Consider the following 22792-nt stretch of genomic DNA (forward strand, 5'->3'; position numbering starts at 1 on the left):
GGAAAAGACTCTAATGCTGGGAGGGATTGGGGGCAGTAGGAGAAAGGGATGACCGAGGATGAGATGGCTGGATGGCATCATGGACTCGATGGACATGAGTCTGAGTGAACTCCGGGAGATGGTGATGAACAGGGAGGCCTGGCGTCCTGTGATTTAGCGGGTCGCAAAGAGTTGGACACGACTGAGCAACTGAACTGAACTGAGCTGAAGAAACTTTTGCTTGATGATGTGAAGGTCTTTTTCCATGGTACCTTTCAAATGTAGTTCTATAACCTACCTAGAATTTTTCTTTTTAGTATAGCGAAATCCTTCAGTGTAAGTCTACTATTTTAACCCTGAAAATATTTTCAAATTGAAGTCTAAAAGAAGATATTGTTAGGTATGAAATTTTACATTAATATTATTTTCTGCAAGCACTTTAAAGATATCATTACATTGTCTCTGGATTCCATGATTTTTACTGAGATGTCATCTATAATTCCTATTGTTGCTATTTTGAAGTGAATCCTTCTTTACTCACTAAATAATTTTATAGCTTTTGTTCAACCATGATTTTCTGCAGTTTTATAATGATTGACTTGAATGAGGTTTGCTTTGCATTAATTTTGTTTGGGGATCATAATAATTCTTTTCTGTATTTTTCATCTTTATATTCTTTCATCTTTAATATTCTTTATATTTTCTTCTAAATTAGCTTTCAATTTATGAATTCTTTCTTCAGCTGTGTCTTATTACTGCCACATCTACCTACTGAATTCTAAACTTCAATTATTATATATTTTTCAGTTCCAGAATTTACATCTTTTTTTAATACAGTGTTTAGTCCAGTTATCTGATAAACTTCTTTACCATGAGAATTCACCCTCTTGTCACTCAATTCTTAAACACATTAACCATATTTTAAAGTTGTGTCTATGAGTAATATCTCTAATATGTCTCTATATATTGTTTTATTGTCTTGGTTTTCAGTGATCCATACTTGTTCTTCTGGAATGACTGGTATTTTTTATTGAATGCCAGACACTATGTGTGAAAAATTGTAGTGATGACTTGAGCCTCTGGATGACTTTATCTTCTTCCAGAGAGGATTATGTTTGCTTCTTAAAGGCTGGTAGGATTGAGTAGAGCACTGAAGTCTTGTCAGAGATTAAGGTGATTAAAAGTTGGTCTTAGATTTCTTTAAGAACTGGCCTATTTCAAGTTCATTGCCCCCAGAGTATGACCCTTCAGGGGAATCCCAACGAAAACTTGAGGTATATCAGAGCACCTCTTCTTTGGTGGGCCCTGGCCTCTAAGTTTTGCCCCTCTCCCCTCCCCCAAACTTCATTTAAAAACATCTGGAAGCTCTGTTAAACTTCTTTGTTCATGTGGAATGTCAAGCGCACCATTTTTCACCTCCTCAAGCTCCTTTAATGGCTCTCTAGTGCCTTAAAATAATTTCTCAAATCTGTTCAATGTCTCTGTCTATTCTTGATGGGAGTATTACCCTACATTATGATAGTTACTTTAGGCAGAAATCTTTTTCTTAGTGTAATCTTAACTTGCATTTTTTTTCATTAGTATCAAAGTGAATCACATTTTCACATAACTGCAGGCCATTCTTACTTTTAATTAACTTCCTGTTAGATCTCTTGCTCCGTATTCTATCCAATTGTTAATATTTACCTCTATTTTTTAGAAGCACTTTATTCATCAAAGATATAGACCCATTGTCTATGATAAAAGGTAGAAATATTTTTCAATTTATACTTCTTTTTCAAAATGTCTCTTATGGTAATTTTTCCCACCTCAAAGTCTGTGTTTATATAAAGTCAAACATTCCATTTTTTTTTTCTTATTTCTTGTTTTGAGGGATACTTAGCAAAGATTCCCTGCTCTCAGGCTTAGAAAAATATCCATCAGTGGTTTCTTCTGTAATTGTGTCTTTAAGGAATATGTTGATGAGCAGTTGAAACATTGTCTATTTTCTAGAATTGACAGTGAGGAAAAATATGATGTTAAGTCCAGTTGGAAGTTTCAAGTTTTGTTTTCACTTTCCCGACCTCATCCTCAGGTACTAGTGAAAAAAACTCATGGACACAGTCACTTTAATGTTGTCCTTGTAGGAATTAGCTGTCCAGGAGTCATTTTTTCTTATGTTATCCTATTCCTGACTTTTCTCATCTACTCTCATGCTATCAATGATATGACATTATTCTGTATTGAAAAGCGAAATTGTTAGGCACTCACTTATATCTGACTCTGCAACCCCATAGACTGTAGTCCACCAGGCTCCTCCATCAGGCAAGAATATTGGAGTGGGTTGCCCTTCCCTTCTCCAGGGGATCTTCCCAAGCCAGAAATTGAAGACATCTCCCAAATTCCCACTCTTCTGATTCTCAATTTTCTTCCTCAGCATTAGATGCAAAGCTTGTTTGGTATCTGCACTTAAATGAACCTGCACTTCAGTTTTCAAATATAAAGTGACTTTCTTCACTGTTAAGTAATGACCTTCCTACCTTCCATCTACCCAGGCTATGATTAGTGACCTTACTTCTTGATTTTCAGCTTCAGTAAATCATTACCAAAAGTGCAAGTTAAAGGTATCTGCCTTTGAAGAGATTATATACTGGATCTTTCCTAGCCTTGACTCTTCACTAACAGGAAGATCAGATTGAACATACTCTGAACATACTCTGGACTCAATAGGTACTCATGTAATGAAACTCAATTTAATATTCTATTTTTAAGTACAGAAATAATAAAAGCTTTGAAAGTATGGGTTTTTCAATACTTTATTTGTATTTTCAAATGCCCTGGCTCTTCAAGTTGTGAAAACATAATAGATATCTAAGAAGCAAGAGATTATTGTCCTTTTGACTATCTGTAAATTTTCTCACAAAAAGAAAAATGGATGTTAACCAGACTTATTATAGTGATCAACTTGCAGTATGTACAGATATCAGATCATGAAAATAAAAAGAAAAAGAGTGTCCTTACAACTACACATAAGTGTGTTATATAGCTTCAGCCACAGTGAATGGAGGACAAGTCTTTTGTGTGAGTAGAGAAAAATTACAACAGAAATTAACTAAAGACTGGATTCTTGGTAGTCCAGAATGGCAACATCCAAGGATGTCTTCTAGAGGAACAAATGAGACTTTCATTTGTGTTTAAACAAAAAAACCTCACTGCCAGGAGAATGAATCTTTCAGCTTTCAGGCATGCCTAAGGCAAAATAGATTTTCTGTTTTTACTCTCTTCAAAGTTAAAGCCACATAAACTCACACACAAATTTCCCCAAATTCAAATTGTGGATTGTTCTGATTAAACCAAGCTTCCCTGCTTTCATGTTACCTGCTTTCTAATTTGAAGAATTGTGCATGCATGTATGTGATTATTTCACAAATTAAAGAGAATTTAGAATACGACAGCACTGAAGTATTCAAGCAACTCAGCCTACTATTTCCTCCTTTAACCTCTTCTGCAAAAGAAATTCAATCCCAGGAGTATTTTTAAATTTAAGAGTGCAATGGAGGGTGACAGAATAATTGGCAGTCAGGACATTCTAATTCTCTATTAATCAAGGACTGTCTTCTTCTTCAGCTCAAGGCGGGAACACACCTAGAGTTCCTGTGAAGAGCGAAGGCTCTGGCGACACAGAGAGCTCCATGAGTCCTGATGGTAGGTTTCTGAGCTCTTTGAGTCACCGAAACCACAAGCCTGGCACATTTTCTCTGTGTACTCTAGGAGTAAAGGGGCTGTTCTATGAATCAACATGTTCGGTTTGAACAGAGTAAAGTTCAAAAACCGCTTTCTACTAGGAATTGGCAAAATTGACAGCCCTTTTTTAAAAACAAAAATAGCATGTGCCTCAGTTTAATCTTACTTCACAGTACCAAGGGAATAGTGGGTCATGCCAAGGCTAAACTGAAATCTAGCTGGTGAACTCGGTGGAACTACTCAGCATTTATAGGAGGCCTGGCTTGAATCTGGGCTATTCTTAAAATTTCATGACTCCGCCTCACTGTCTCACATCACACGGCTTGGCTAGAAACATAGTGAGTCTTTAAAAGTACTTTATCAATTTCCAAAAACCTTTCTTTAGTCATGTCTCATTTTGAAGGCATCTAAAGACAGTGAGCCTCAGGAATATTATCACCTTGCCCCCACACAATGACACTTGAAACCCTCTGAGATATCATCATTTGCATTAGAAAAAAACAGCTATTTAGGCACACATGATTTCTAAATATTCAATTCCATTTGCCCACAGAGCTTAGGAGAGCCAGAATTGTTGGTCAATTATCAACATGTATATATAAAATCTTGCAGTTTGGGTTGATAATGACCTTGAGAAAATTTCAGCCACTGTTAGAAGTTACTTGGTAGTTTGAAACAGTTTCCTATACCATGCATTCCACCCTGCTATAGGCATGCCCTCACCTTAGTTGACTCCCTTAATTATAAGCTCTTTTGCACCAACTGATTTTTAATTTAATTTTTTAAATTATCCAATTTTAAGGATTATTTTCCATTTCTAGTTATCACAAAATATTGGCTATATTCCCCATGTTCTACTAAACATCTTTGAACCTGTCTTTGACTCAGTGCAAACTGATTATTTTTTTAACCCTTCCCTGGAGGAGGGCGTGGCAACCCACTCCAGCATTCTTGTCTGGAGGATTCCATGGACAGAGAAGCCTGGCAGACTACAGTCCATAGGGCTGCAAAGAGTTGGACATGACTGAAGCGACTGACCATGCACATGCGTTATCTAGGAAAATAAGATTTTTAAACCCCGGATTTCATCCATTAAAAGTCACTCCATGTTAGTCATACTCAGCTGAGTGAAACCTTCCCAGCTAGGTTGTGACACTATAAACATGATTTTTAACTAGGTCTCTACAAATCATGTTCTGAAAAATACCAAGGTCATGCAATTCTCACTGAATAAAAGGGACATAAATGTGTTAAATACTAAGGGTCAGTCCTCACTATAGAGTTTACTGAGCACAGTCTCAGCTATTAAAAAAAAAAAAAAACAACTTCTTAACATGGCTCATCAAATGCTTTTCCTGTTAACACTTAACAGATTTCAGAACTAGGGACCCTTGGGTTGGAGGAAGGAACAGATAAGGAACTCTCTCCTAGATTTTTTTCTGTACATTCCACACTGAGATGGCCAGCCTTACAATAACTCTCTAGACCACGATGGAAAGTGTACACATTATGCGTTTTTATGAGTACCCTTGCTGTATCTGGCCAGTTTACACCTGGGGTAAAGAGTGGGCTCACACATGGTGGGAAACCAAGGAGTGTTTGCAGAAGGAGCAAAGAGACCTGCTTTTAAAACCTTCCTCCTTGAGAGAGAGTTGGGTGGGCTGCCAACCAGCCATTCCCTCTTTCAAGTCTCTTTGGAATGTGAAATCTAGCACCTGCCACTGTTTTTCACTTGAATCGGGTTTTTGTATCAAGAAAGAGAGATTTGGATGACTGATTTTGTTCAAACAAATGAAGATTACCCCAATGAGAACAAACAGGTTACATATCCAAAGCGTGGGTGTCAGCTCTTATCACTTATGTTTGGCCAACTCAAAGGCAGGAGGGAAGTGGGGAACTTCTATCTAACAAAAGGGAAGATTTCAAAGACCCTTGACAGGAGGTTGTTGGCAAGGGGAAGCCAGATGGGTTAACCAGAAGTGGCTGGTTGGTTTGAGAACATTTGGTTTTCCCTGGCTGGCCCTGTGTTGGGAGCATGGAGCAAAACACAGGGAAGCTGGCAGTCACTGACCAAGTTCTGAGCTTCTTGCTGCAGAGTTTTGAAGTCAGAATTCTACTGCCAAATATGGTCTGGCCATTGTTCATCTGTATATTAAGTCTCTCAGTATATAATATGGGCTTTGATGCTTTAGCAATACCAATCTAATTAAACTTACTGACCTTTGAAAATTTCCAGAGTGTCTGCTGTGCCTGTTCTGGGCACCTTCTGGACAATGACGTTAATTATGTGTGCTATTTGTATGCAGATACTTACATAGAATAATACACACAGTAGAGTAAATGCGCATGCTTTATCATTGCTGTGTGATCCGGTTAGATGTTTTGCTTTCCCGTTTCATGGCGTCCACTGCACGCATTGGCAAGTTTTCAGGGTCGGTTTTGAATTTCAAAATTGAGAACCTGGCAAACCAAGCAGGCCTACTAGCATTGCTGTTTCAGAGGGAGCCGCTTACCTCTCTGTGCATGGATGATCTGGTTGGCTTTGTTTTCCCTTGGAGTGTAATACATACACACAAAATATCAACCCCCAAACCTGGTATGAAATGAAAACAGCTCCTACAGTTTAGTAAAGAGGCAATTCTGCCCTCCCCATCTTGAATGAATGAATGAAAACAAATTGAGAAGAGGTATAAGATAGGAAGTCAGAAATGTAGCGATTCACAGGCCATCGTAATATATTTAAGAGACTTGGGTTTAACAAACATTTAACCTTTTTGTTTTCCCTTCTGGTTACAGTTGACATGAATTGTCAGGTTGACAGTGTAAATGACCCAACAGAGAGTCAGCAAGAAGATTAACTAAGGTAAGTTGCCTCGGTGGTAAGATTTCCAATTGATTAAATGGGCCAGCCATAGGAACTGTTTGTAAAAGGCATGTTGGATTTCCCTCAGTTCTATCAAGTCCCACAGCATGGCTCGGGCTAAGCTTTTAAAATCTTTATGCCAAATAACATATTATAAGGAGCTAGGATTAGCCCTAGAAGCTCACCATCTTTAAAATAAAAAGATAAGCTACAGCATCTCCAGATTGTGCAGTACCCTGGTTTTCTGAGCTTTGACAAGAAAACAATTTTTCCATCTAGCTCACCCCCTGGCTTCCTGGAGTGAACAAATTATTGCAGCAACCCCAAGCTGATTCTGAAGTATTGCTTTTCCAGAAGCTACCTGCTGAGTTGTTTAGTATATCTGTTTTTAAGCATAACACTAAATCTTTGCCCTGGAGAATGTAAAAGGCATTTGAGCGTGTTTGGGCTGAAAGAAGCCTGCCTTATGTTTTGTCCTCTTACCCCACTACCTGCGGACCTTCGCCTCTGTACAAAGGTTTGTTGAGTTGAATGAGCCCCAGGAAATACCACAGGAAAATAAATGGGACTAGATGATGTTTAGGAGATTTTCTAGAGCAACATTCTAAATCACTCAGCCAAGGCTAAAGTGTATCTAGAATACTGAGTGGTCTGTTACCCTTTTTTGTACCTTGAGGGCTGGTGAGAAGAATTAAAGGAAAGAAGCCAGGTTTGCTATTCTGATTCCTGGCTTAAAATACTTAACTGTGAAAAAATCCTATGGGATAAATGAACTGTGTGTTGCCTGGAGCTACACACAGATGTGTTGACATCCTTGCCTCTGTCGACTGAAGAAAAAAGACACAACCGAAAAGTTGAGAATTTTGTCTCACTCGATGACTTTCTGTGGACTTCAAGCCCAGAGTAGCTCTGAAGGGCTGCTCCAAAGAGGTAAGGGAGCAATCTGGATTTATAGGAGTTTTGCAACAAAGACCAGGTAGCCACAATACCAAAAGATTACTGATAATTAAGGAAAACCAGATACCTCAAATTAATGAATTTAGTGCTTTTCTATATATGGGAAGATGCAAGAGTCTGGGCTCATTAAAATCAGTCCTTTGCTAAGCACCGGAGCTATCTAGGGCCACTGTCCTGTTCTTCCCCACCCTGAGTCCCCCTTGGTGCGCCGCTGGGGGCGGCTACAATGGTTGAGGGCTTGGCACGAGGCAGCCTGTTTGTCTCCATCCTGAGGGCTCACTCTGGGGGCCACAGTATATGGCAGGCAACATTTTTCCTTCACAGTGCTTCCCCTTGGTCAAAATCTGACCAGCCTTGGGAGACATTTCATGGCCAATTTTGTGGCCCAGTGCTAGGAATGGCTCAGTCCTAAACCAGACAGATATTCTGTTGATAGGTCACTCAATGTGTTATTTTTTGGATTAGGTCCTGTTGATAATTAAAATTCTCTGGATTGTTTGCATTACTAGTCTATCATGATCCAGGAAATGTTTTCCCCTGTGGCTTCTTCCCATATCTAGAGTTGCACTATTACAGTTATTTTATGTAGAGTTATGTGTATATGGTGGATTAACTCAAGACTTTTAGCCATCATTGATTTTGTTGGAGACTTGGTTACACACAGGGTAATACAAGAGGCAATATTATAAATTAGACAATAGGCAATACAGCTAGTAACATTAATAAAGTCATAGTACAGCAAAGATAGATACAAAGCATAAACAATTTGGAAACAAAAAAGAACAATTTAAAATAATGATTAGTATAAATAGTTGGAATCTGGTTGCAGTAAATCATCAAGTCCACAGAAGATCTAACTGGAGAAGCCAAATCCTAGAAGGATAGGTAGAGAGAAAAAGATGTTTCATGTTTATTTACAGAAGTATACTTTGTCAACTTGTTGAGGGCCATAGCATAAAAGCATGTTTTTGTTTTTTTTAAGAAAACAAAAATTAAGAGTATATTTCCCCAAAAGTCATAATATCACAAATTATATTTATCAGTTAATTCCTGATGATCTGGGTGAAATCTTCAGGTTTTCCATTAGAGTTTTGTAATTTCTTACCCAGCTCAGTGATATGATCTAAAGTGCTCAGAAACTTCTATTTGTCAAAAATCCTTTCTATGAATTTTCTTGAAGACCTTCATTTTTATAGAAGCATCAAAGTAAAACGATGATTGACTTTAAGTAGCAAGACTTAAAAAGCCTTGGTTAAAGATCAAATTATAATGCAATTGACAAGAAACTTGGATATTGCTGTGACCTATAAGATTTTATGATAAAAACTAGAATTTATGATCAATATTATACCAGGGCATATCAGATTTTTAGGAATTAATATATATTTTAGGATATCTGTATTAATGACATTTATCCACAAAATATAACCTAAGGTTCGTCTCTAATCAGTTGACAATGTTTCTCAAGCAGTTTAACATACCATAAACCTAATTAGTCTGATATTCTTCTCTGAGATGCCATAGGGGTCCTCTGAAGCCTTTTAAAGTTAGCTGGAGATGTTAATTAAAACTTGATAGGAAATTTGTCAAAAATAACAAAAAGTTTTAAAACACTTGGTCAAATGTCCTATTAGACATTTCAAATAGGATCACAGTGAACACTTAACTAAAGTTGACAAAAGATTTCAAAAGTAACAACAGATCACTTAAAGGCACAGAAACTCACACAATCTGTCACCAATGCCACACTCCAAGAAAACTTTATTCTCTTAACAGAGAGAAAATGAAACCCCAGTCTTACACCAGCTTACTTTTAACAACAAAATCCATCTACCTTATTAAATTCAATCTAAATTCAACCAGTCCTGACCATGCACAAAACTCATTTCTCAGGCTTATTTTCCACCAACTTTCTGTATGCTTATTATTTTGTCCCTTATTTTTTCCCCATCTAGAAAGAACCAACTTTGGGACAAAATTATTTTCTTTTCCCTTAAAAAAAACACAATTCCATCTTTCATACCTTCTTTTGTTCACAACACACATCTTACTGTCCTACTGTATACTAAGAAGAAGTAAGTGATTATGAACAGCCTTAGTGTTCTGTAGTTTGGCATGGCAAACAAATATCGATAATAATTTCTAAAAACATGTGCTTTCTCATAAAAATATCTCAGTGTGGCACCAAACATATATATAAATAGTTCTAAATATCTTTAGCTTCTCTGTAAAGGGAAGAGAATGTTTCAGTATCTTATTTGGGAATGACCTAGCTCTTCAATAAGCTTCCACTGTTTATCTTAATTTAGGACGATTCTTCAACTTACGAAATCATATGGAGAGATTATTTTCAAGTAGACATTCCTAAAGCATAATTATTTCTAAAGAGTTTACCCCAAAGCTTATCTTGTCTCCTTTATAGTGTATTTATAAGAATTTCATCATATCAAGTTAATTTTTATTGTTGACAAACTCTGTAACAGAAATAAATGTATTGACCTTCATTAAACCTAGGTAAAATAAAAGACAAGTCTTTATTGATTAAACCAGCAATCTTAAGCTTGATGCCAGATGTTAATTTAATACTGAATACTTTGTAGATTGTTTGAACCTAAAATTAATTCTGGCCTGCTTTTTCATATTTAGAAATATTTAGTTCATAAGCACTTTAAACAGAGCTCTTTAATAAGTTTAATTTTGATAATATTTTCCAGAGGTAGAGACGTCTCATATGTGTAATGTGTACACAGAGAAAACTAGGGCTCTCATAGCTTCAGTTTAAAAACTTAGTTATGAATCAGATATTACAATGTACACTTCAGTTCAGTCGCTCAGTTGTGTCTGACTCTTTGCAACCCCATGAATTGCAGTATGCCAGGCCTCCCTGTCCATCACCAACTCCCGGAGTTCACTCAAACTCACATCCATCTCACGTCCATCAAGTCAGTGATGCCATCCAGCCATCTCATCCTCTGTCGTCCCCTTTTCCTCCTGCCCCCAATCCCTCCCAGCATCAGAGTCTTTTCCAATGAGTCAACTCTTCGCATGAGGTGGCCAAAGTACTGGAGTTTCAGCTTTAGCATCAGTCCTTCCAAAGAACACCCAGGACTGATCTCCTTTAGGATGGACTGGTTGGATCTCCTTGCAGTCCAAGGGACTCTCAAGAATCTTCTCCAACACCACAGTTCAAAAGCATCAATTCTTCGGTACTCAGCTTTCTTCACAGTCCACCTCTCACAATGTACACTTACTACTTTATAAATAACAGTTGGAATACATTAAAGTTGCATGCTCAGATGAATAAGGCTTCACTAGCCATGGAAAAGACTTTAAGATTGGTATTTGTTCTTGATAAGCCCTTACCCTTAAGGAGGCTATGAAGTGAATTTTGGCCAAGAGACCCTTTCCAGCAGTTTTGAAACTAAGCAGGACCCTGTAGGGCCCTTTGGGTACAAATCCTTTCCCTGTGCCTTTCTTGTTTGTAGGAAATAAGCTTCCTTCAGCCTTCTTGACTCTTCCCTGAGTTCCAAAGAGCAGATTCAAACAGTTGCTTACCGGGGAATGAAGAAGCAAAGGAGGAGCTGTCAAGAACCAAGAGTGCAGCGATAAAGCGGCCCATGGTTCCTCCCCCAGGAGTATGCGTAACAACAAAATGTTTGAGCTCTGCTGCAAGAACTAAGGCCCCCACTTCAGGCTGAGCACAGGACTCCTTGGGCACCACCCTTTACCTCACCACCAACCAATCAGAAGAAAGTCACAAACCATGTGGCCCTCAGCCCAAACTTCGCCTATTAAACCCTTCTCCCCTATCTGGGAGTTCAGGGTGGTACCAGCCACCCATTCACCTTACGTGGCCCTGCAATAAACTGCTCTTTGCTCCAAATTCTGATGGTTTGGTTTCTTTGGCCTCGCTGTGCGTCAGGCACAGGAACTTGCATCCAGTGACAATTTGAGTTTAAAAGGGCCACTTTTGCCTTTTTCCCCCTTGGTTTCAGGTTCTACTTGGTTGAGCTCATTAGACTCAGTCTCAAGTCATAGTGGGCTGTACTTACATTTCTAATTTGTAGAAATTAGCAAGGCAAAGACAGTTGCTTTTAATTCTCCAAAGAACTGGTCTGTCACCTAAATGATATTTAAAAATTGATTTGCCGAAACATATCTTATTTAATTCACCTTTCAAAGAGACTATGTTCTAAGTTCTAGGACTTTAGAGTTTAACTTACCATGTCTTCAAAAGCTTGCATAAGGTATTCAACAAGGCCCTCTTTCTGAGTGCACAAGTTAAACCCAAAGCAAAATCACGAATTTTATTACTATTAGCCCTTGAATATTAGCTCCCAGTTTTTACTTTATATGGTAAAGCTCAGGTAGCCCTACTGGTTTCCTTTAGTATGTTTAGTCACTATTTCCTGAGGGTGAGATCTATATAATACCAACCAGGGGAAGCATTCTCCAGTGAAACAAGTTTACCCCACAATATGATTAACCAAAAGTCACAAGCTGGTTTTTCTTATTTGTTTTAAACTAACGGTATTCCTAGGTCAATCATTCGATATGTATTTTTCACCCTTTAATTTCTTTTTAATAAGTACCAATAAAACAGCTTTTTATAATGAGAGAGCTCTAAATGTTTACCAATTCCTAAGTCCCATTTAAAGATCCATCAACTGGCTATTAATGAGATATATCTTAATAGTGACTTAAACAATAAGGCAAAAGCCTTCCTCAGAAGAGAGTGCAAAAATGCCAGCTAAACAAGATTCAGAAAGGTTACTCCTCAAAATAATTTAAGAAAGGCTAAACACAATGAAGGTTAAGATGGCGAAAAGCCCCTGAGAGTTGGCATAGCCAGACAAAGACTGCTCAGAACCCCAGTCTATTCAATTGGCTGACATATGTACACTATACATTTTGGATGGCAGAGACCAAGTTCTCAACACACACACAGATGATCAGGTTGAACATTACATTTCAAAGACAGATGAAGAGAAATGCAAACTATCCCTGGAGGGGCTTTTGTTTCTTTAAGGTCAGAATTTTGAAAGGATTTTTCTTTTAATCAAGCAGGCTCTTTTTTAAACTGTGTATGCAATAAAAGAGCCCCATTATTAGTTATTATCGGGACGAGACTTTCTTTAATTGCCAATTAAGTAAATACTGTAGGAACATAGACCTGTCTGGGGTATTAGTTGGAGGCTGGCAATCTGTCATTCCTTTTTTGTTTTGAATGCTTTATTCTGCATTCAGAGGTTGGTTTGTCAAAATAGAATTACTAGTGATAATCAGGTGATGGGCCAATGTACCGCTTGTGACCTTAACTCCTCCAGGGTTTGTCCCAGAGTAGTTTCAGCTCCTCTTAGCATGTCTCAGGTTTTCCCTCTGGTGGTATAAGACTACCATGGGAGCTCATGTCCCCAGCAGAGCAAGCTTTAATTAAAATGAATGTATTTTCCTATAGGGACAGCTACGTGGCATGACGTCTTTGCCTCCACCACTCATGTAAGTTTCTCAGTTGCCTGAGAAAGCCATTGCCAGCCAAGAGATGTCCCCTTCTTCAGAGCTGAAAACTCTCATGAGATTTTGGTTTTATTCTGACAGATTCTATTATGGGAGGCCATTCAAGGAAAAACGTAGGCAATCCAACCCTACTCAGTGTTCTTACAACTGAGCAAAATCTTCCCAGACTTTCAATTGAGAATAAAACCTCCGAGTGTCTAAACTGAACAAAATCTTGCCAGTGCCCTGAGGATAACCCAGGTACCTCTTCTTGAAACTAAAGTTTCAAGGACCACTGACTTCTCCAAAAGAGAGCTTGACACCACTGCATAAAATTTAGCATCATTAACCAACAATAGGAGATCTGAAAACCAGCAGTGACCTACCAAAAGTCATCTGGACTCCCCAAGGAGGTGTTGTGGCCCAGGAGATCCCTGGTAAAGTTCAGGTGAGGAACTCTGCTCTGGGCTTCTTCATTTGGTTCCCAAAACTTTCAACTGGAAGAAAAAAATACACAACCTTAAAGTTGAAAATTATGTTTTATTCAGTAAACTCTCTGAGGACTTCAAGACCAGGAGGCAACCTCTCAGATAGTTCTGAGGTGTTGCTTTGAAGAGGCAAGGGAAGAGCCAGGATACATAGTTTTGCAACAAAAACCAGGTAGTTGAAACATCAAAAGATTGCCATTAATTAAGGAAAACCAGACATCTCAACGTAATGAATTTAGCACTTTTCTACGTATGGGAAGATGCAAGAATCTGGCCTCATTGAAATTATTCCTTTGATATGCACCTTATCTATTTCTGTTCAGAAAGAACTGCCCTGTTCTTTCCCATCATAAGTCCCCTCAGGACTCAGTGTCAGGGTGGTGGAATATGGGAGGCAAAATTTTTTATTCATACCTCCCAGCATCTTCTCCACAGGCTTCTGTACTCTCCCAGAAGTCCAAGTTGCACCAGACTCAAGCTCCAGCATGGTGGCAGACTAAAGTTTGAGAATATGTGAACGTAGGCAGCTGTCTTCCCACCATGATTTTAAACTTTACTTAAAACTAAATTATAATAGTATTTGTGCAATACATATACAGCATAGGACTGATAAGAAAATGTAAACTCATACAAACATGGTCTTAAAAACATTTCTCCTTTTTTAAAACCTTATTCATGTAGTTAAAATTATCCCAAGCTGCAGAAATGATATGGTAGAGAAGTTTCCATTAAAAAGTAATGAAGTGAGACTAAACCTGAACAATTTAAATGCAAGTTCCTAAGTACTGCCTTACCTTTTTCCCTTTCACTGCCAGCACACTATAGACTTCTTGTCTAGATTTTTTTTTTCTTACAGACAATATTCCTTTTCTGTATAATCAATATCTAGATGAAATACCAAAATAAGTATGTTTTCTTTGGTTAATATCAAAATATTTCCCTTGGCCATAAACATGAATCTACCTACATACCTTTCGCAAAGAGTTGGACATGACTGAGTGACTGAACTGGACTGAACATACCTTTACGCAAGTGAATAAGTTGTCAAAACTTAAAGTTCAAAATTAGTTTAACTTTGTTGCGAATGTATGTATCCTGACTCCTCCCTGACCTCTTCAGAGCAGTCCTTCAACTCCAGGAGGAAATGACTCGCACAGGATCACTCAGTTGATCAATGAAAGTTCAGGTACCTCCAGAACAAAATTCTTTGACACAGTACTGGTCCCTAAAAAAAAATAGTTCATTTCTGAACACAGTTGCCACAGCAAACAGTATGACCTAAGGAACTTCATCATCATTTACATAGCTGGGTTTGTAGAGGTTATTGGTAGCTCAACAGGAAGAACCTTTAGTTCTGTGCATCATACCTCCAAGAAAATTAATGAAATACAGTGAAATGGGGTTAAAATTAGTGTTCAAAGATATAATACAAGAAAATTTAGTGTTGTATAATTTGTTTAAAAATCGAGGATATCATAAAGGACAACAGAGGAACAGTTCCATGAATCAATAGAGTGCTGTGCAAATGTAAAAATAATTTTTCAACAAGTATTTGAGGGCATGTAAATATGGTTACAGGCTTACCAGGTGGCTCAGTGGTAAAGACCCCACCTGCCCATGCAGGAGACCTGGGTTCATCTTCCCTGGATAGGGAAGATCCCCTGGAGAAGGAAATGGCAACCCACTCCAGTAGTCCTGGCTGGGGAATCCCATGGACAGAGGAGACTGGCGGGCTGTAGTCCATGATACCACAAGAAAGTTGGACATGACTTAGCAACTAAACCACCACCACAGCAAAAGATGCTTATGGAATCTGAGCTTCTGTTTCTGGAGAAACATGGCAGGCCCAGTGTGGCTTCCAGGGTGGGCTTTAAGAGACCTGGTAAGTTTATGCTTTCAGAATGCTTGCTCTTAGAATCCAGCCACCCTCTACAAAGCTCAAGCTGTGGTATAGAATGGGGATGGCCATGTGGAGAGAGATTTTAGAAAGTGAGAGGGCATTTTGGATGTTCAGACCCCAGTGGATGCCACCTAGAGTAGATGAACTGCCCATCTCAGTCTGAGCCAATTTATAGAATCATTAGAAATAATAAATTGTGAGTTTGGGGGCCATTATGTTTTGGCTTGGCTAGTTTTGTAGCAATAGGTGACTGAAAAGGTGGAAAAAATTTAAAAAAAAACACACTCCCTCAATACAAATCCTTAGAAATGAGAGATAAGCTGTAACAAAAATATTTTTTAAATACAAAGTTAACAAGAAAGCCGTCAAAAATGAAGAGGAATTTGAGGCCAAAGCAATAATCTGGTGAGCTGAAGCTGCAGCTGCCCCCAGAACTACAGTTTGGTTGTTGGTGCAGATATAGACTCTAAGGCAAGAAATTTGGGTTTTAATGCCCACCTGGACCTTGGGCCACTCAAGGTAAGGAGCTAAAATTGACACCTCTACATAAATAAATCTTGGATTCCCAGCTCAAGATATTAACAAGGAGACTTGAGCTGGCCTAGGGTGCTTCATGGGGAAAGAAAAGGCTCCCATGGTAACCAGAAAACACATACACACCATGTGTTTGAAGCACAAATTTATGCCATCTAAAGTCATACAGTAATATACAAACCAAGAAATTAATTTAGACCAGTGTGATTATACTGGTCTTGATTACAGACCAGTGTGACCCCCTGGGAGAGTTAGCAAATAGAAATGTAATGTAAAACTATCCTTTAGAATTCCTCCTGAAGAAATAAATTTCCAAAGATGTGTTTATAAAACACACAAATAAATGATCTATTATGAATGAGAGTTGATAGGTAAAATTGCAGGATGATTAGCACTACAAGAACTTTACGGTAATGTTGAAGATTTCATAAAATAAATACATTTAAATGACAAAAGATAAAAAGTAGACATAAAACTGTAAGAAAGCAGCAAACTATGAAAAATTAACAATTTGGAAAAAGCAAGTAAATGTATAGCAATATAAATGACACATGAGGAGACATAAGACATTTTGTGTTCAACAAGAGCTCTAAAAGATGTTGATAGTATTTGAAAGATACTGCTGAGGATTTATCAGAATTGATGAAAGTCAAAACATTTGAGTTAAAAGAAGAATCATAAGTTACAAGAAGAGCATATTTAAAATAAATTCATGGGACTTTCCTGGTGGTCCAGTGGCTAAGATTGTGCACTCCCAATGCAGGGGGGCCCAGGTTCCATCCCTGGTCAGGGAACTAGATCCTACAGGCCTCCCACATGGCGCAACCATGAGTTCGCATGCTGCGGACTAAAGATCCCACATGCCACAATTAAAAGATACCACACACCACAGCAAAAATGGAAGGTCCTGCATGCCGCAACTCAGATCCAGCACAAACAAAACAAAAGAAATTCACACTTATGCACTGCAGAACACCAACAGAGAGGAAAAATTAAAACAAAGAGGAAAGAGTTAACCACAAATAAATAGGTATTGCAAAGACAGCAATTTCCCAAGATCAAGAATTTAGGTCAGAAGATAATGGAATAATTCTAAGTCTTCAAAACATGGATGAAAATAATGGTCAACACAGAGTTCTTCACTAGTTTCAGTATCATTTAAGAAAAGGACATTTGTCATTTTCAGGAAAAAAGAAAGATTTGCTACTCACATACCTTTTCTCTAAAAGCTACCAAAGGTGGCACAATAGTAAAAAGAAAACTGAGCCCAGAGAAAACAGTATCGTGTAGCAAAAAACTGAAAGCCAAGGAGAATGGTGAACACAAATGAAAACCATAATATATATAGATCACAAGTTTGTAAAAATATTAACGAACGGTTAAAAGAATAATTACTTATGTCTCTTTTATAATATACCATATAACACTACCTACTTCCTATTGTGTCTATTTGTAAATATATATGTGTGTAAAAGTATGGTCCCATACCAGACGACCTGACCTGCCTCTTGAGAAATCTGTATGCAGGTCAGGAAGCAACAGTTAGAACTGGACATGGAACAACAGACTGGTTCCAAATAGGAAAAGGAGTACGTCAAGGCTGTATATTGTCACCCTGCTTATTTAACTTATATGCAGAATACATCATGAGAAGCGCTGGACTGGAAGAAACACAAGCTGGAATCAAGATTGCCAGGAGAAATATCAATAACCTCAGATATGCAGATGACACCACCCTTATGGCAGAAAGTGAAGAGGAACTCAAAAGCCTCTTGATGAAAGTGAAAGAGGAGAGTGAAAAAGTTGGCTTCAAGCTCAACATTCAGAAAATGAAGATCATGGCATCCAGTCCCATCACTTCATGGGAAATAGACGGGGAAACAGTGGAAACAGTGTCAGACTTTATTTTTCTGGGCTCCAAAATCACTGCAGATGGTGACTGCAGCCATGAAATTAAAAGACGCTTACTCCTTGGAAAAAAAGTTATGACCAACCTAGATAGCATATTGAAAAGAAGAGACATTACTTTGCCAACAAAGGTCCGTCTAGTCAAGGCTATGGTTTTTCCAGTGGTCATGTATGGATGTGAGAGTTGGACTGTGAAGAAAGCTGAGCGCCGAAGAATTGATGCCTTTGAACTGTGGAGTTGGAGAAGACTCTTGAGAGTCCCTTGGACAGCAAGGAGATCCAACCAGTCCATTCTGAAGGAGATCAGCCCTGGGATTTCTTTGGAAGGAATGATGCTGAAGCTGAAACTCCAGTACTTTAGCCACCTCATGAGAAGAGTTGACTCATTGGAAAAGAGTCTGATGATGGGAGGGATTGGGGGCAGGAGGAGAAGGGGACGACAGAGGATGAGATGGCTGGATGCCATCACCGACTCCATGGATGTGAGTCTCAGTGAACTCCAGGAGTTGGTGATGGACAGGGAGGCCTGGCGTGCTGCAATTCATGGGGTCCCAAAGAGTCGGACACGACTGAGTGACTGAACTAAACTGAAAAGTATAAAAACATGCATGTTGTGGATTCACACTAATATCAGGACTCAGTAATCTCTGGGAAGCAAGAGATAATATACAGATTAATTAAAACTATCTGTAAATATTTTAATTTATCCATACTGTTTTTTTTAATAAAGATTGCAAGTAAATTTGAAAAATATTAACACTAAATATGGATGGTGAATATATTCTAGATATACTTCAGTTCAGTTCAGTTCAGTCGCTCAGTCGTGTCCGACTCTTTGCGACCCCATAAATCACAGCACACCAGGCTTCCCTGTCCATCACCAACTCCTGGAGTTCACTCAGACTCATGTCCATCGAGTCAGTGATGCCGTTAAGCCATCTCATCCTCTGTCGTCCCCTTCTTCTCTTGCCCCCAATCCCTCCCAGCTTCAAAGTCTTTTCCAATGAGTCAACTCTTCGCATGAGGTGGCCAAAGTACTGGAGTTTCAGCTTTCATCATTCCTTCCAAAGAAATCCCAGGGCTGATCTCTTTCAGAATGGACTGGTTGGATCTCCTTGCAGTCCAAGGGACTCTCAAGAGTCTTCTCCAACACCACAGTTCAAAAGCATCAATTCTTCGGCCTCAGCCTTCTTCACAGTCCAGCTCTCACATCCATACATGACCACTGGAAAAACCATAGCCTTAACTAGATGGACCTTAGTTGGCAAAGTACTGTCTCTGCTTTTGAATATACTATCTAGGTTGTTCATAACTTTTCTTTCAAGGAGTAAGCGTCTTTTAATTTCATTGCTGCAATCACCATCTGCAGTGATTTTGGAGCCCAGAAAAATAAAGTCTGACACTGTTTCCACTGTTTCCCCATCTATTTCCCATGAAGTGATGGGACTGGATGCCATGATCTTCGTTTTTTGAATGTTGAGCTTGAAGCCAACTTTTTCTCTCCTCTCTTTCATCAAATCTCCTCTTTCACTTTCATCAAGAGGCTTTTGAGTTCCTCTCCACTTTCTGCCATAAGGGTGGTGTCATCTGCATATCTGAGGTGATTGATATTTCTCCTGGCAATCTTGATTCCAGCTTGTGTTTCTTCCAGTCCAGCGCTTCTCATAATGTATTCTGCATATAATTTAAATAAGCAGGGTGACAATATACAGCCTTGACGTACTCCTTTTCCTATTTGGAACCAGTCTGTGTTCCATGTCCAGTTCTAACTGTTGCTTCCTGACCTGCATACAGATTTCTCAAGAGGCAGGTCAGGTGGTCTGGTATTCCCATCTCTTTCAGAATTTTCCACAGTTTATTGTGATCCACACAGTCAAAGGTTTTGGCATAGTCAACAAATAGATGTTTTTCTGGAACTCTCTTGCTTTTTCCATGATCCAGCGGATGTTGGCACTTTGATCTCTGGTTCCTCTGACTTTTCTAAAACCAGCTTGAACATCAGGGAGTTCACGGTTTAGGTATTGCTGAAGCCTGGCTTGGAGAATTTTGATATACTTACTGTTGTCTAATTTCCTTCATGTTTGCAATTTTCATTATTAAAATTAATAGTTTTATATATAGGTAGAAAGAGAAAAATAATATAAGGGAATACTGTGTAACATTAATTACAGAAGTTAATATCAATTAAGGACCATGCAGAATTCTTTGTCTACTTTTGGATATTTTAAATATTATCTACAATGAGCACTATACTGCTTTTCCATACACATACACACCTCAAAGAGTATTTTTTTTAAAGATTCATAGGACACTCAAACAGAAAGTTAGCTCAGAGATCATCTCCAATTCATCCTTGACAAGATGTAATTTAAGGTAACAGAAATCAGATCAATTGTTCCTTCCAGCAAGAGTAGGGTTCATCACATTTTAGTCAGTTCCAATGAGATGGATGAAACAGGAGCCTATTATGCAGAGTGAAGTAAGTCAGAAAGAAAAACACCAATACAGTATATTAGTGCATATATATGGAATTTAGAAGGACAGTAACGACGACCCTATATGCAAGACAGCAAAAGAAACAGATATAAAGAACAGACTTTTGGACTCTGTGGGAGAAGGCAAGTGTGGGATGGTTTGAGAGAATAGCATTGAAACATGTATATTACCATATGTGAAAGAGATGACCAGTCCAAGTCGATACCTGAAACAGGGTGCTCAAAGCTGATGCACTGGGACGACCCTGAGGGATGGATGGGGAGGGAGGTGGAAGGGGGGTTCTCGATGGGGGACACATGTACACCAGAGGCTGATTCATTTCATTGTATGGCAAAAACCACCACAATATTGTAATTAGTCTCCAATTAAAATAAATAAATTTTAAAAAGAGTAGGGTTCACAACTGAAGTGAGAACTTTCTGGGGCAGTGGGAGTGTTTTATGTCTTGGTAGTGGTGTACGTTAAATTCATTTTTCAAAAGACTGCAGTATACTTGTGATCTATGCATTTCCCTATAGGTTCTTCTAAGGCAGGATATCTTAGAGTTCTTTCACAAGTGGAGAACACAGCAGAGGCCTACTTAATAAGTACGATCTCAAAGCAGTGGGATGACCATCCATGTCTTTTGCAAACCAGCATCCTGTACATTTTTACTATTTCTATGTTGAGCCCTGGAAACTGGAACATGTTATAGGCCCAAGAAGAGAGGACCCATGGCTTCAAGATTTGGTTTCTCAAATAATACTTTGAAGACTTGAGTTAATCTCCCCGATCAGCAAGTTGTCCATGTTGTGTACATCTATTAACAATGATTTATATGGTCTTTAAAGATACTCCATGCTACCAATGACAGCTCAGATATCCCAAGCTCTCTGATAATTAAACATCTTTCTAGGCACCTTTGAAGGGTGAGAAACATTTAAATGGCTGTATTTAAAAGATACTGCTTGCTCAACCTATGATGACGTCTTTAACAAATGGCTTCTCCTTGTCTTCAGCAGGGGCACACGATGAAGCAAAGGGACAACGAGGTGGCAGTAAATGACAGTCCTCAGTGTGCAGGCCTCCTGGCCCTGGGGAGGTGCAAGAAGACGCTGGCGCGCACGTGCACTGTGCAGGCGGGTGGGGGTGGGGGGAGGAGCGTCCCACCGAAGGACGGGGAATCCTTTGCTTTCATTTCTCCAGCTGCGTTTTGTTCTGTTTACCCGCAGAAAGAAAAAAAAAAAGAAAAAGAAAAAAAAAAGTTTTGTTTCATTTTGTGGGGGCCCCACGTGAATGCAACTTTCAGGCGCTATCCCTGTCGTTTCTGTCTTTTCTTCTCCCGACTCCGCCCCAGGGTCTCAGTGGCACGTGTAACACACAGTGTGTTCTGGCCCCTGTCTGCTTACTCGGTTATTTCACAAAGCTGGCTGGTGCAGTGGTTTCTTCCAAAAAAAGAGAGAGAGAGAGAGAAGGAAGGTGACTGATAAGCTGCATTTGAGGAAACATCAAACCCTATATCAGTAGAATCCACAGAGGAAGGAGGCAGGACAGAAAATGGGCAAAAACCTTCAGAAATCACTTGGAAAAAGGTCAGGAGGATCAGTTGCAAATGGTCTTTTATTCAGGGGTTCCCAACGTCCAACACTGTTCCATGAGGCTCTGAGGAGGAATATGAAGGCAGGGTTTAATCTGGAGCAGACCACAGAGGCGTAACAAGGAAGGCGGCCAGCCCCTGGTCTCTTCCTTGGCAGCAAGTCGGCGGGTGCGTTCTTGTCTAACACTGGCTTTCAGCAGAGCTCACCTGGTTCAGGAAGTCTTTACTGTGTTTTTCCCTCAGGGAGAAGTGATTTCTTGTGACTCAATTCTAAGGGCACTTTCCTGGGCCTTTTAATTGAGAGGGAGCCTGCTGCATTTAGAATCCAAAAAGTTCCCCTTGAAATCTTTATACATCTGCTTTTCATAAAAGAACACCTTGTTTTTACCCAAGGACTGATGACCCACAGAGCAGACTCTCGTTTGAATATGGAGGCAATTAGAGGCCTTGCTTGCAGTTCTGGCTTCCTGGTTTGCATTTAAATGGTGTGCTTTGTTCACACCAAGTTCAAGACTAATCTGATGGCTGTCCCCTCTCCCAGCACACATTGAAGGGAAGCAGTGGGACTAATGAGCCAAGGTGTCCCTGGCACAGTGGGCACAAGGGATTAAGGGCACGGGAAGACGTCAGAGGTTGTCACAAATATCGTCCCAGAGCCAACAAGGATAGAACCCTCAGAAGGCAAGAAGCCTGCCTCCCTGGCTCTAAGACCAGTCTACTCGTCCCTGTGGAAACTCCCATTATTTCTTGCATATCTTTTTTTTTTTTTCCTGGTTTTTGCTTTTTAATTTTTTACACTGTTGTGTTGGTTTCTGCCTTACAATAGCGCGAATCAGCGGTAATTACACATATACCCCCTCCCTCTGGTGCCT

The 22792-nt window shown here is 39.2% G+C and overlaps 1 protein-coding gene across 1 annotated transcript in view; it reads left to right on the plus strand.

Annotated features, from left to right (window-relative positions):
• The window catches only part of MACROD2 (mono-ADP ribosylhydrolase 2), a 2306040-nt gene extending 2299480 nt beyond the window's left edge, over positions 1–6560 (plus strand). The window contains exons 16-17 of the mRNA XM_068987786.1: positions 3586–3663; positions 6499–6560. Coding sequence (XP_068843887.1) covers positions 3586–3663; positions 6499–6560 — 140 coding nt within the window. The remainder of the gene's footprint in view (positions 1–3585; positions 3664–6498) is intronic.
• Positions 6561–22792: the final 16232 nt, after the last annotated feature.

Source organism: Capricornis sumatraensis, chromosome 15 (genome assembly GCF_032405125.1).
Source record: "Capricornis sumatraensis isolate serow.1 chromosome 15, serow.2, whole genome shotgun sequence".
Classification (NCBI taxonomy): Eukaryota; Metazoa; Chordata; class Mammalia; order Artiodactyla; family Bovidae; genus Capricornis; species Capricornis sumatraensis.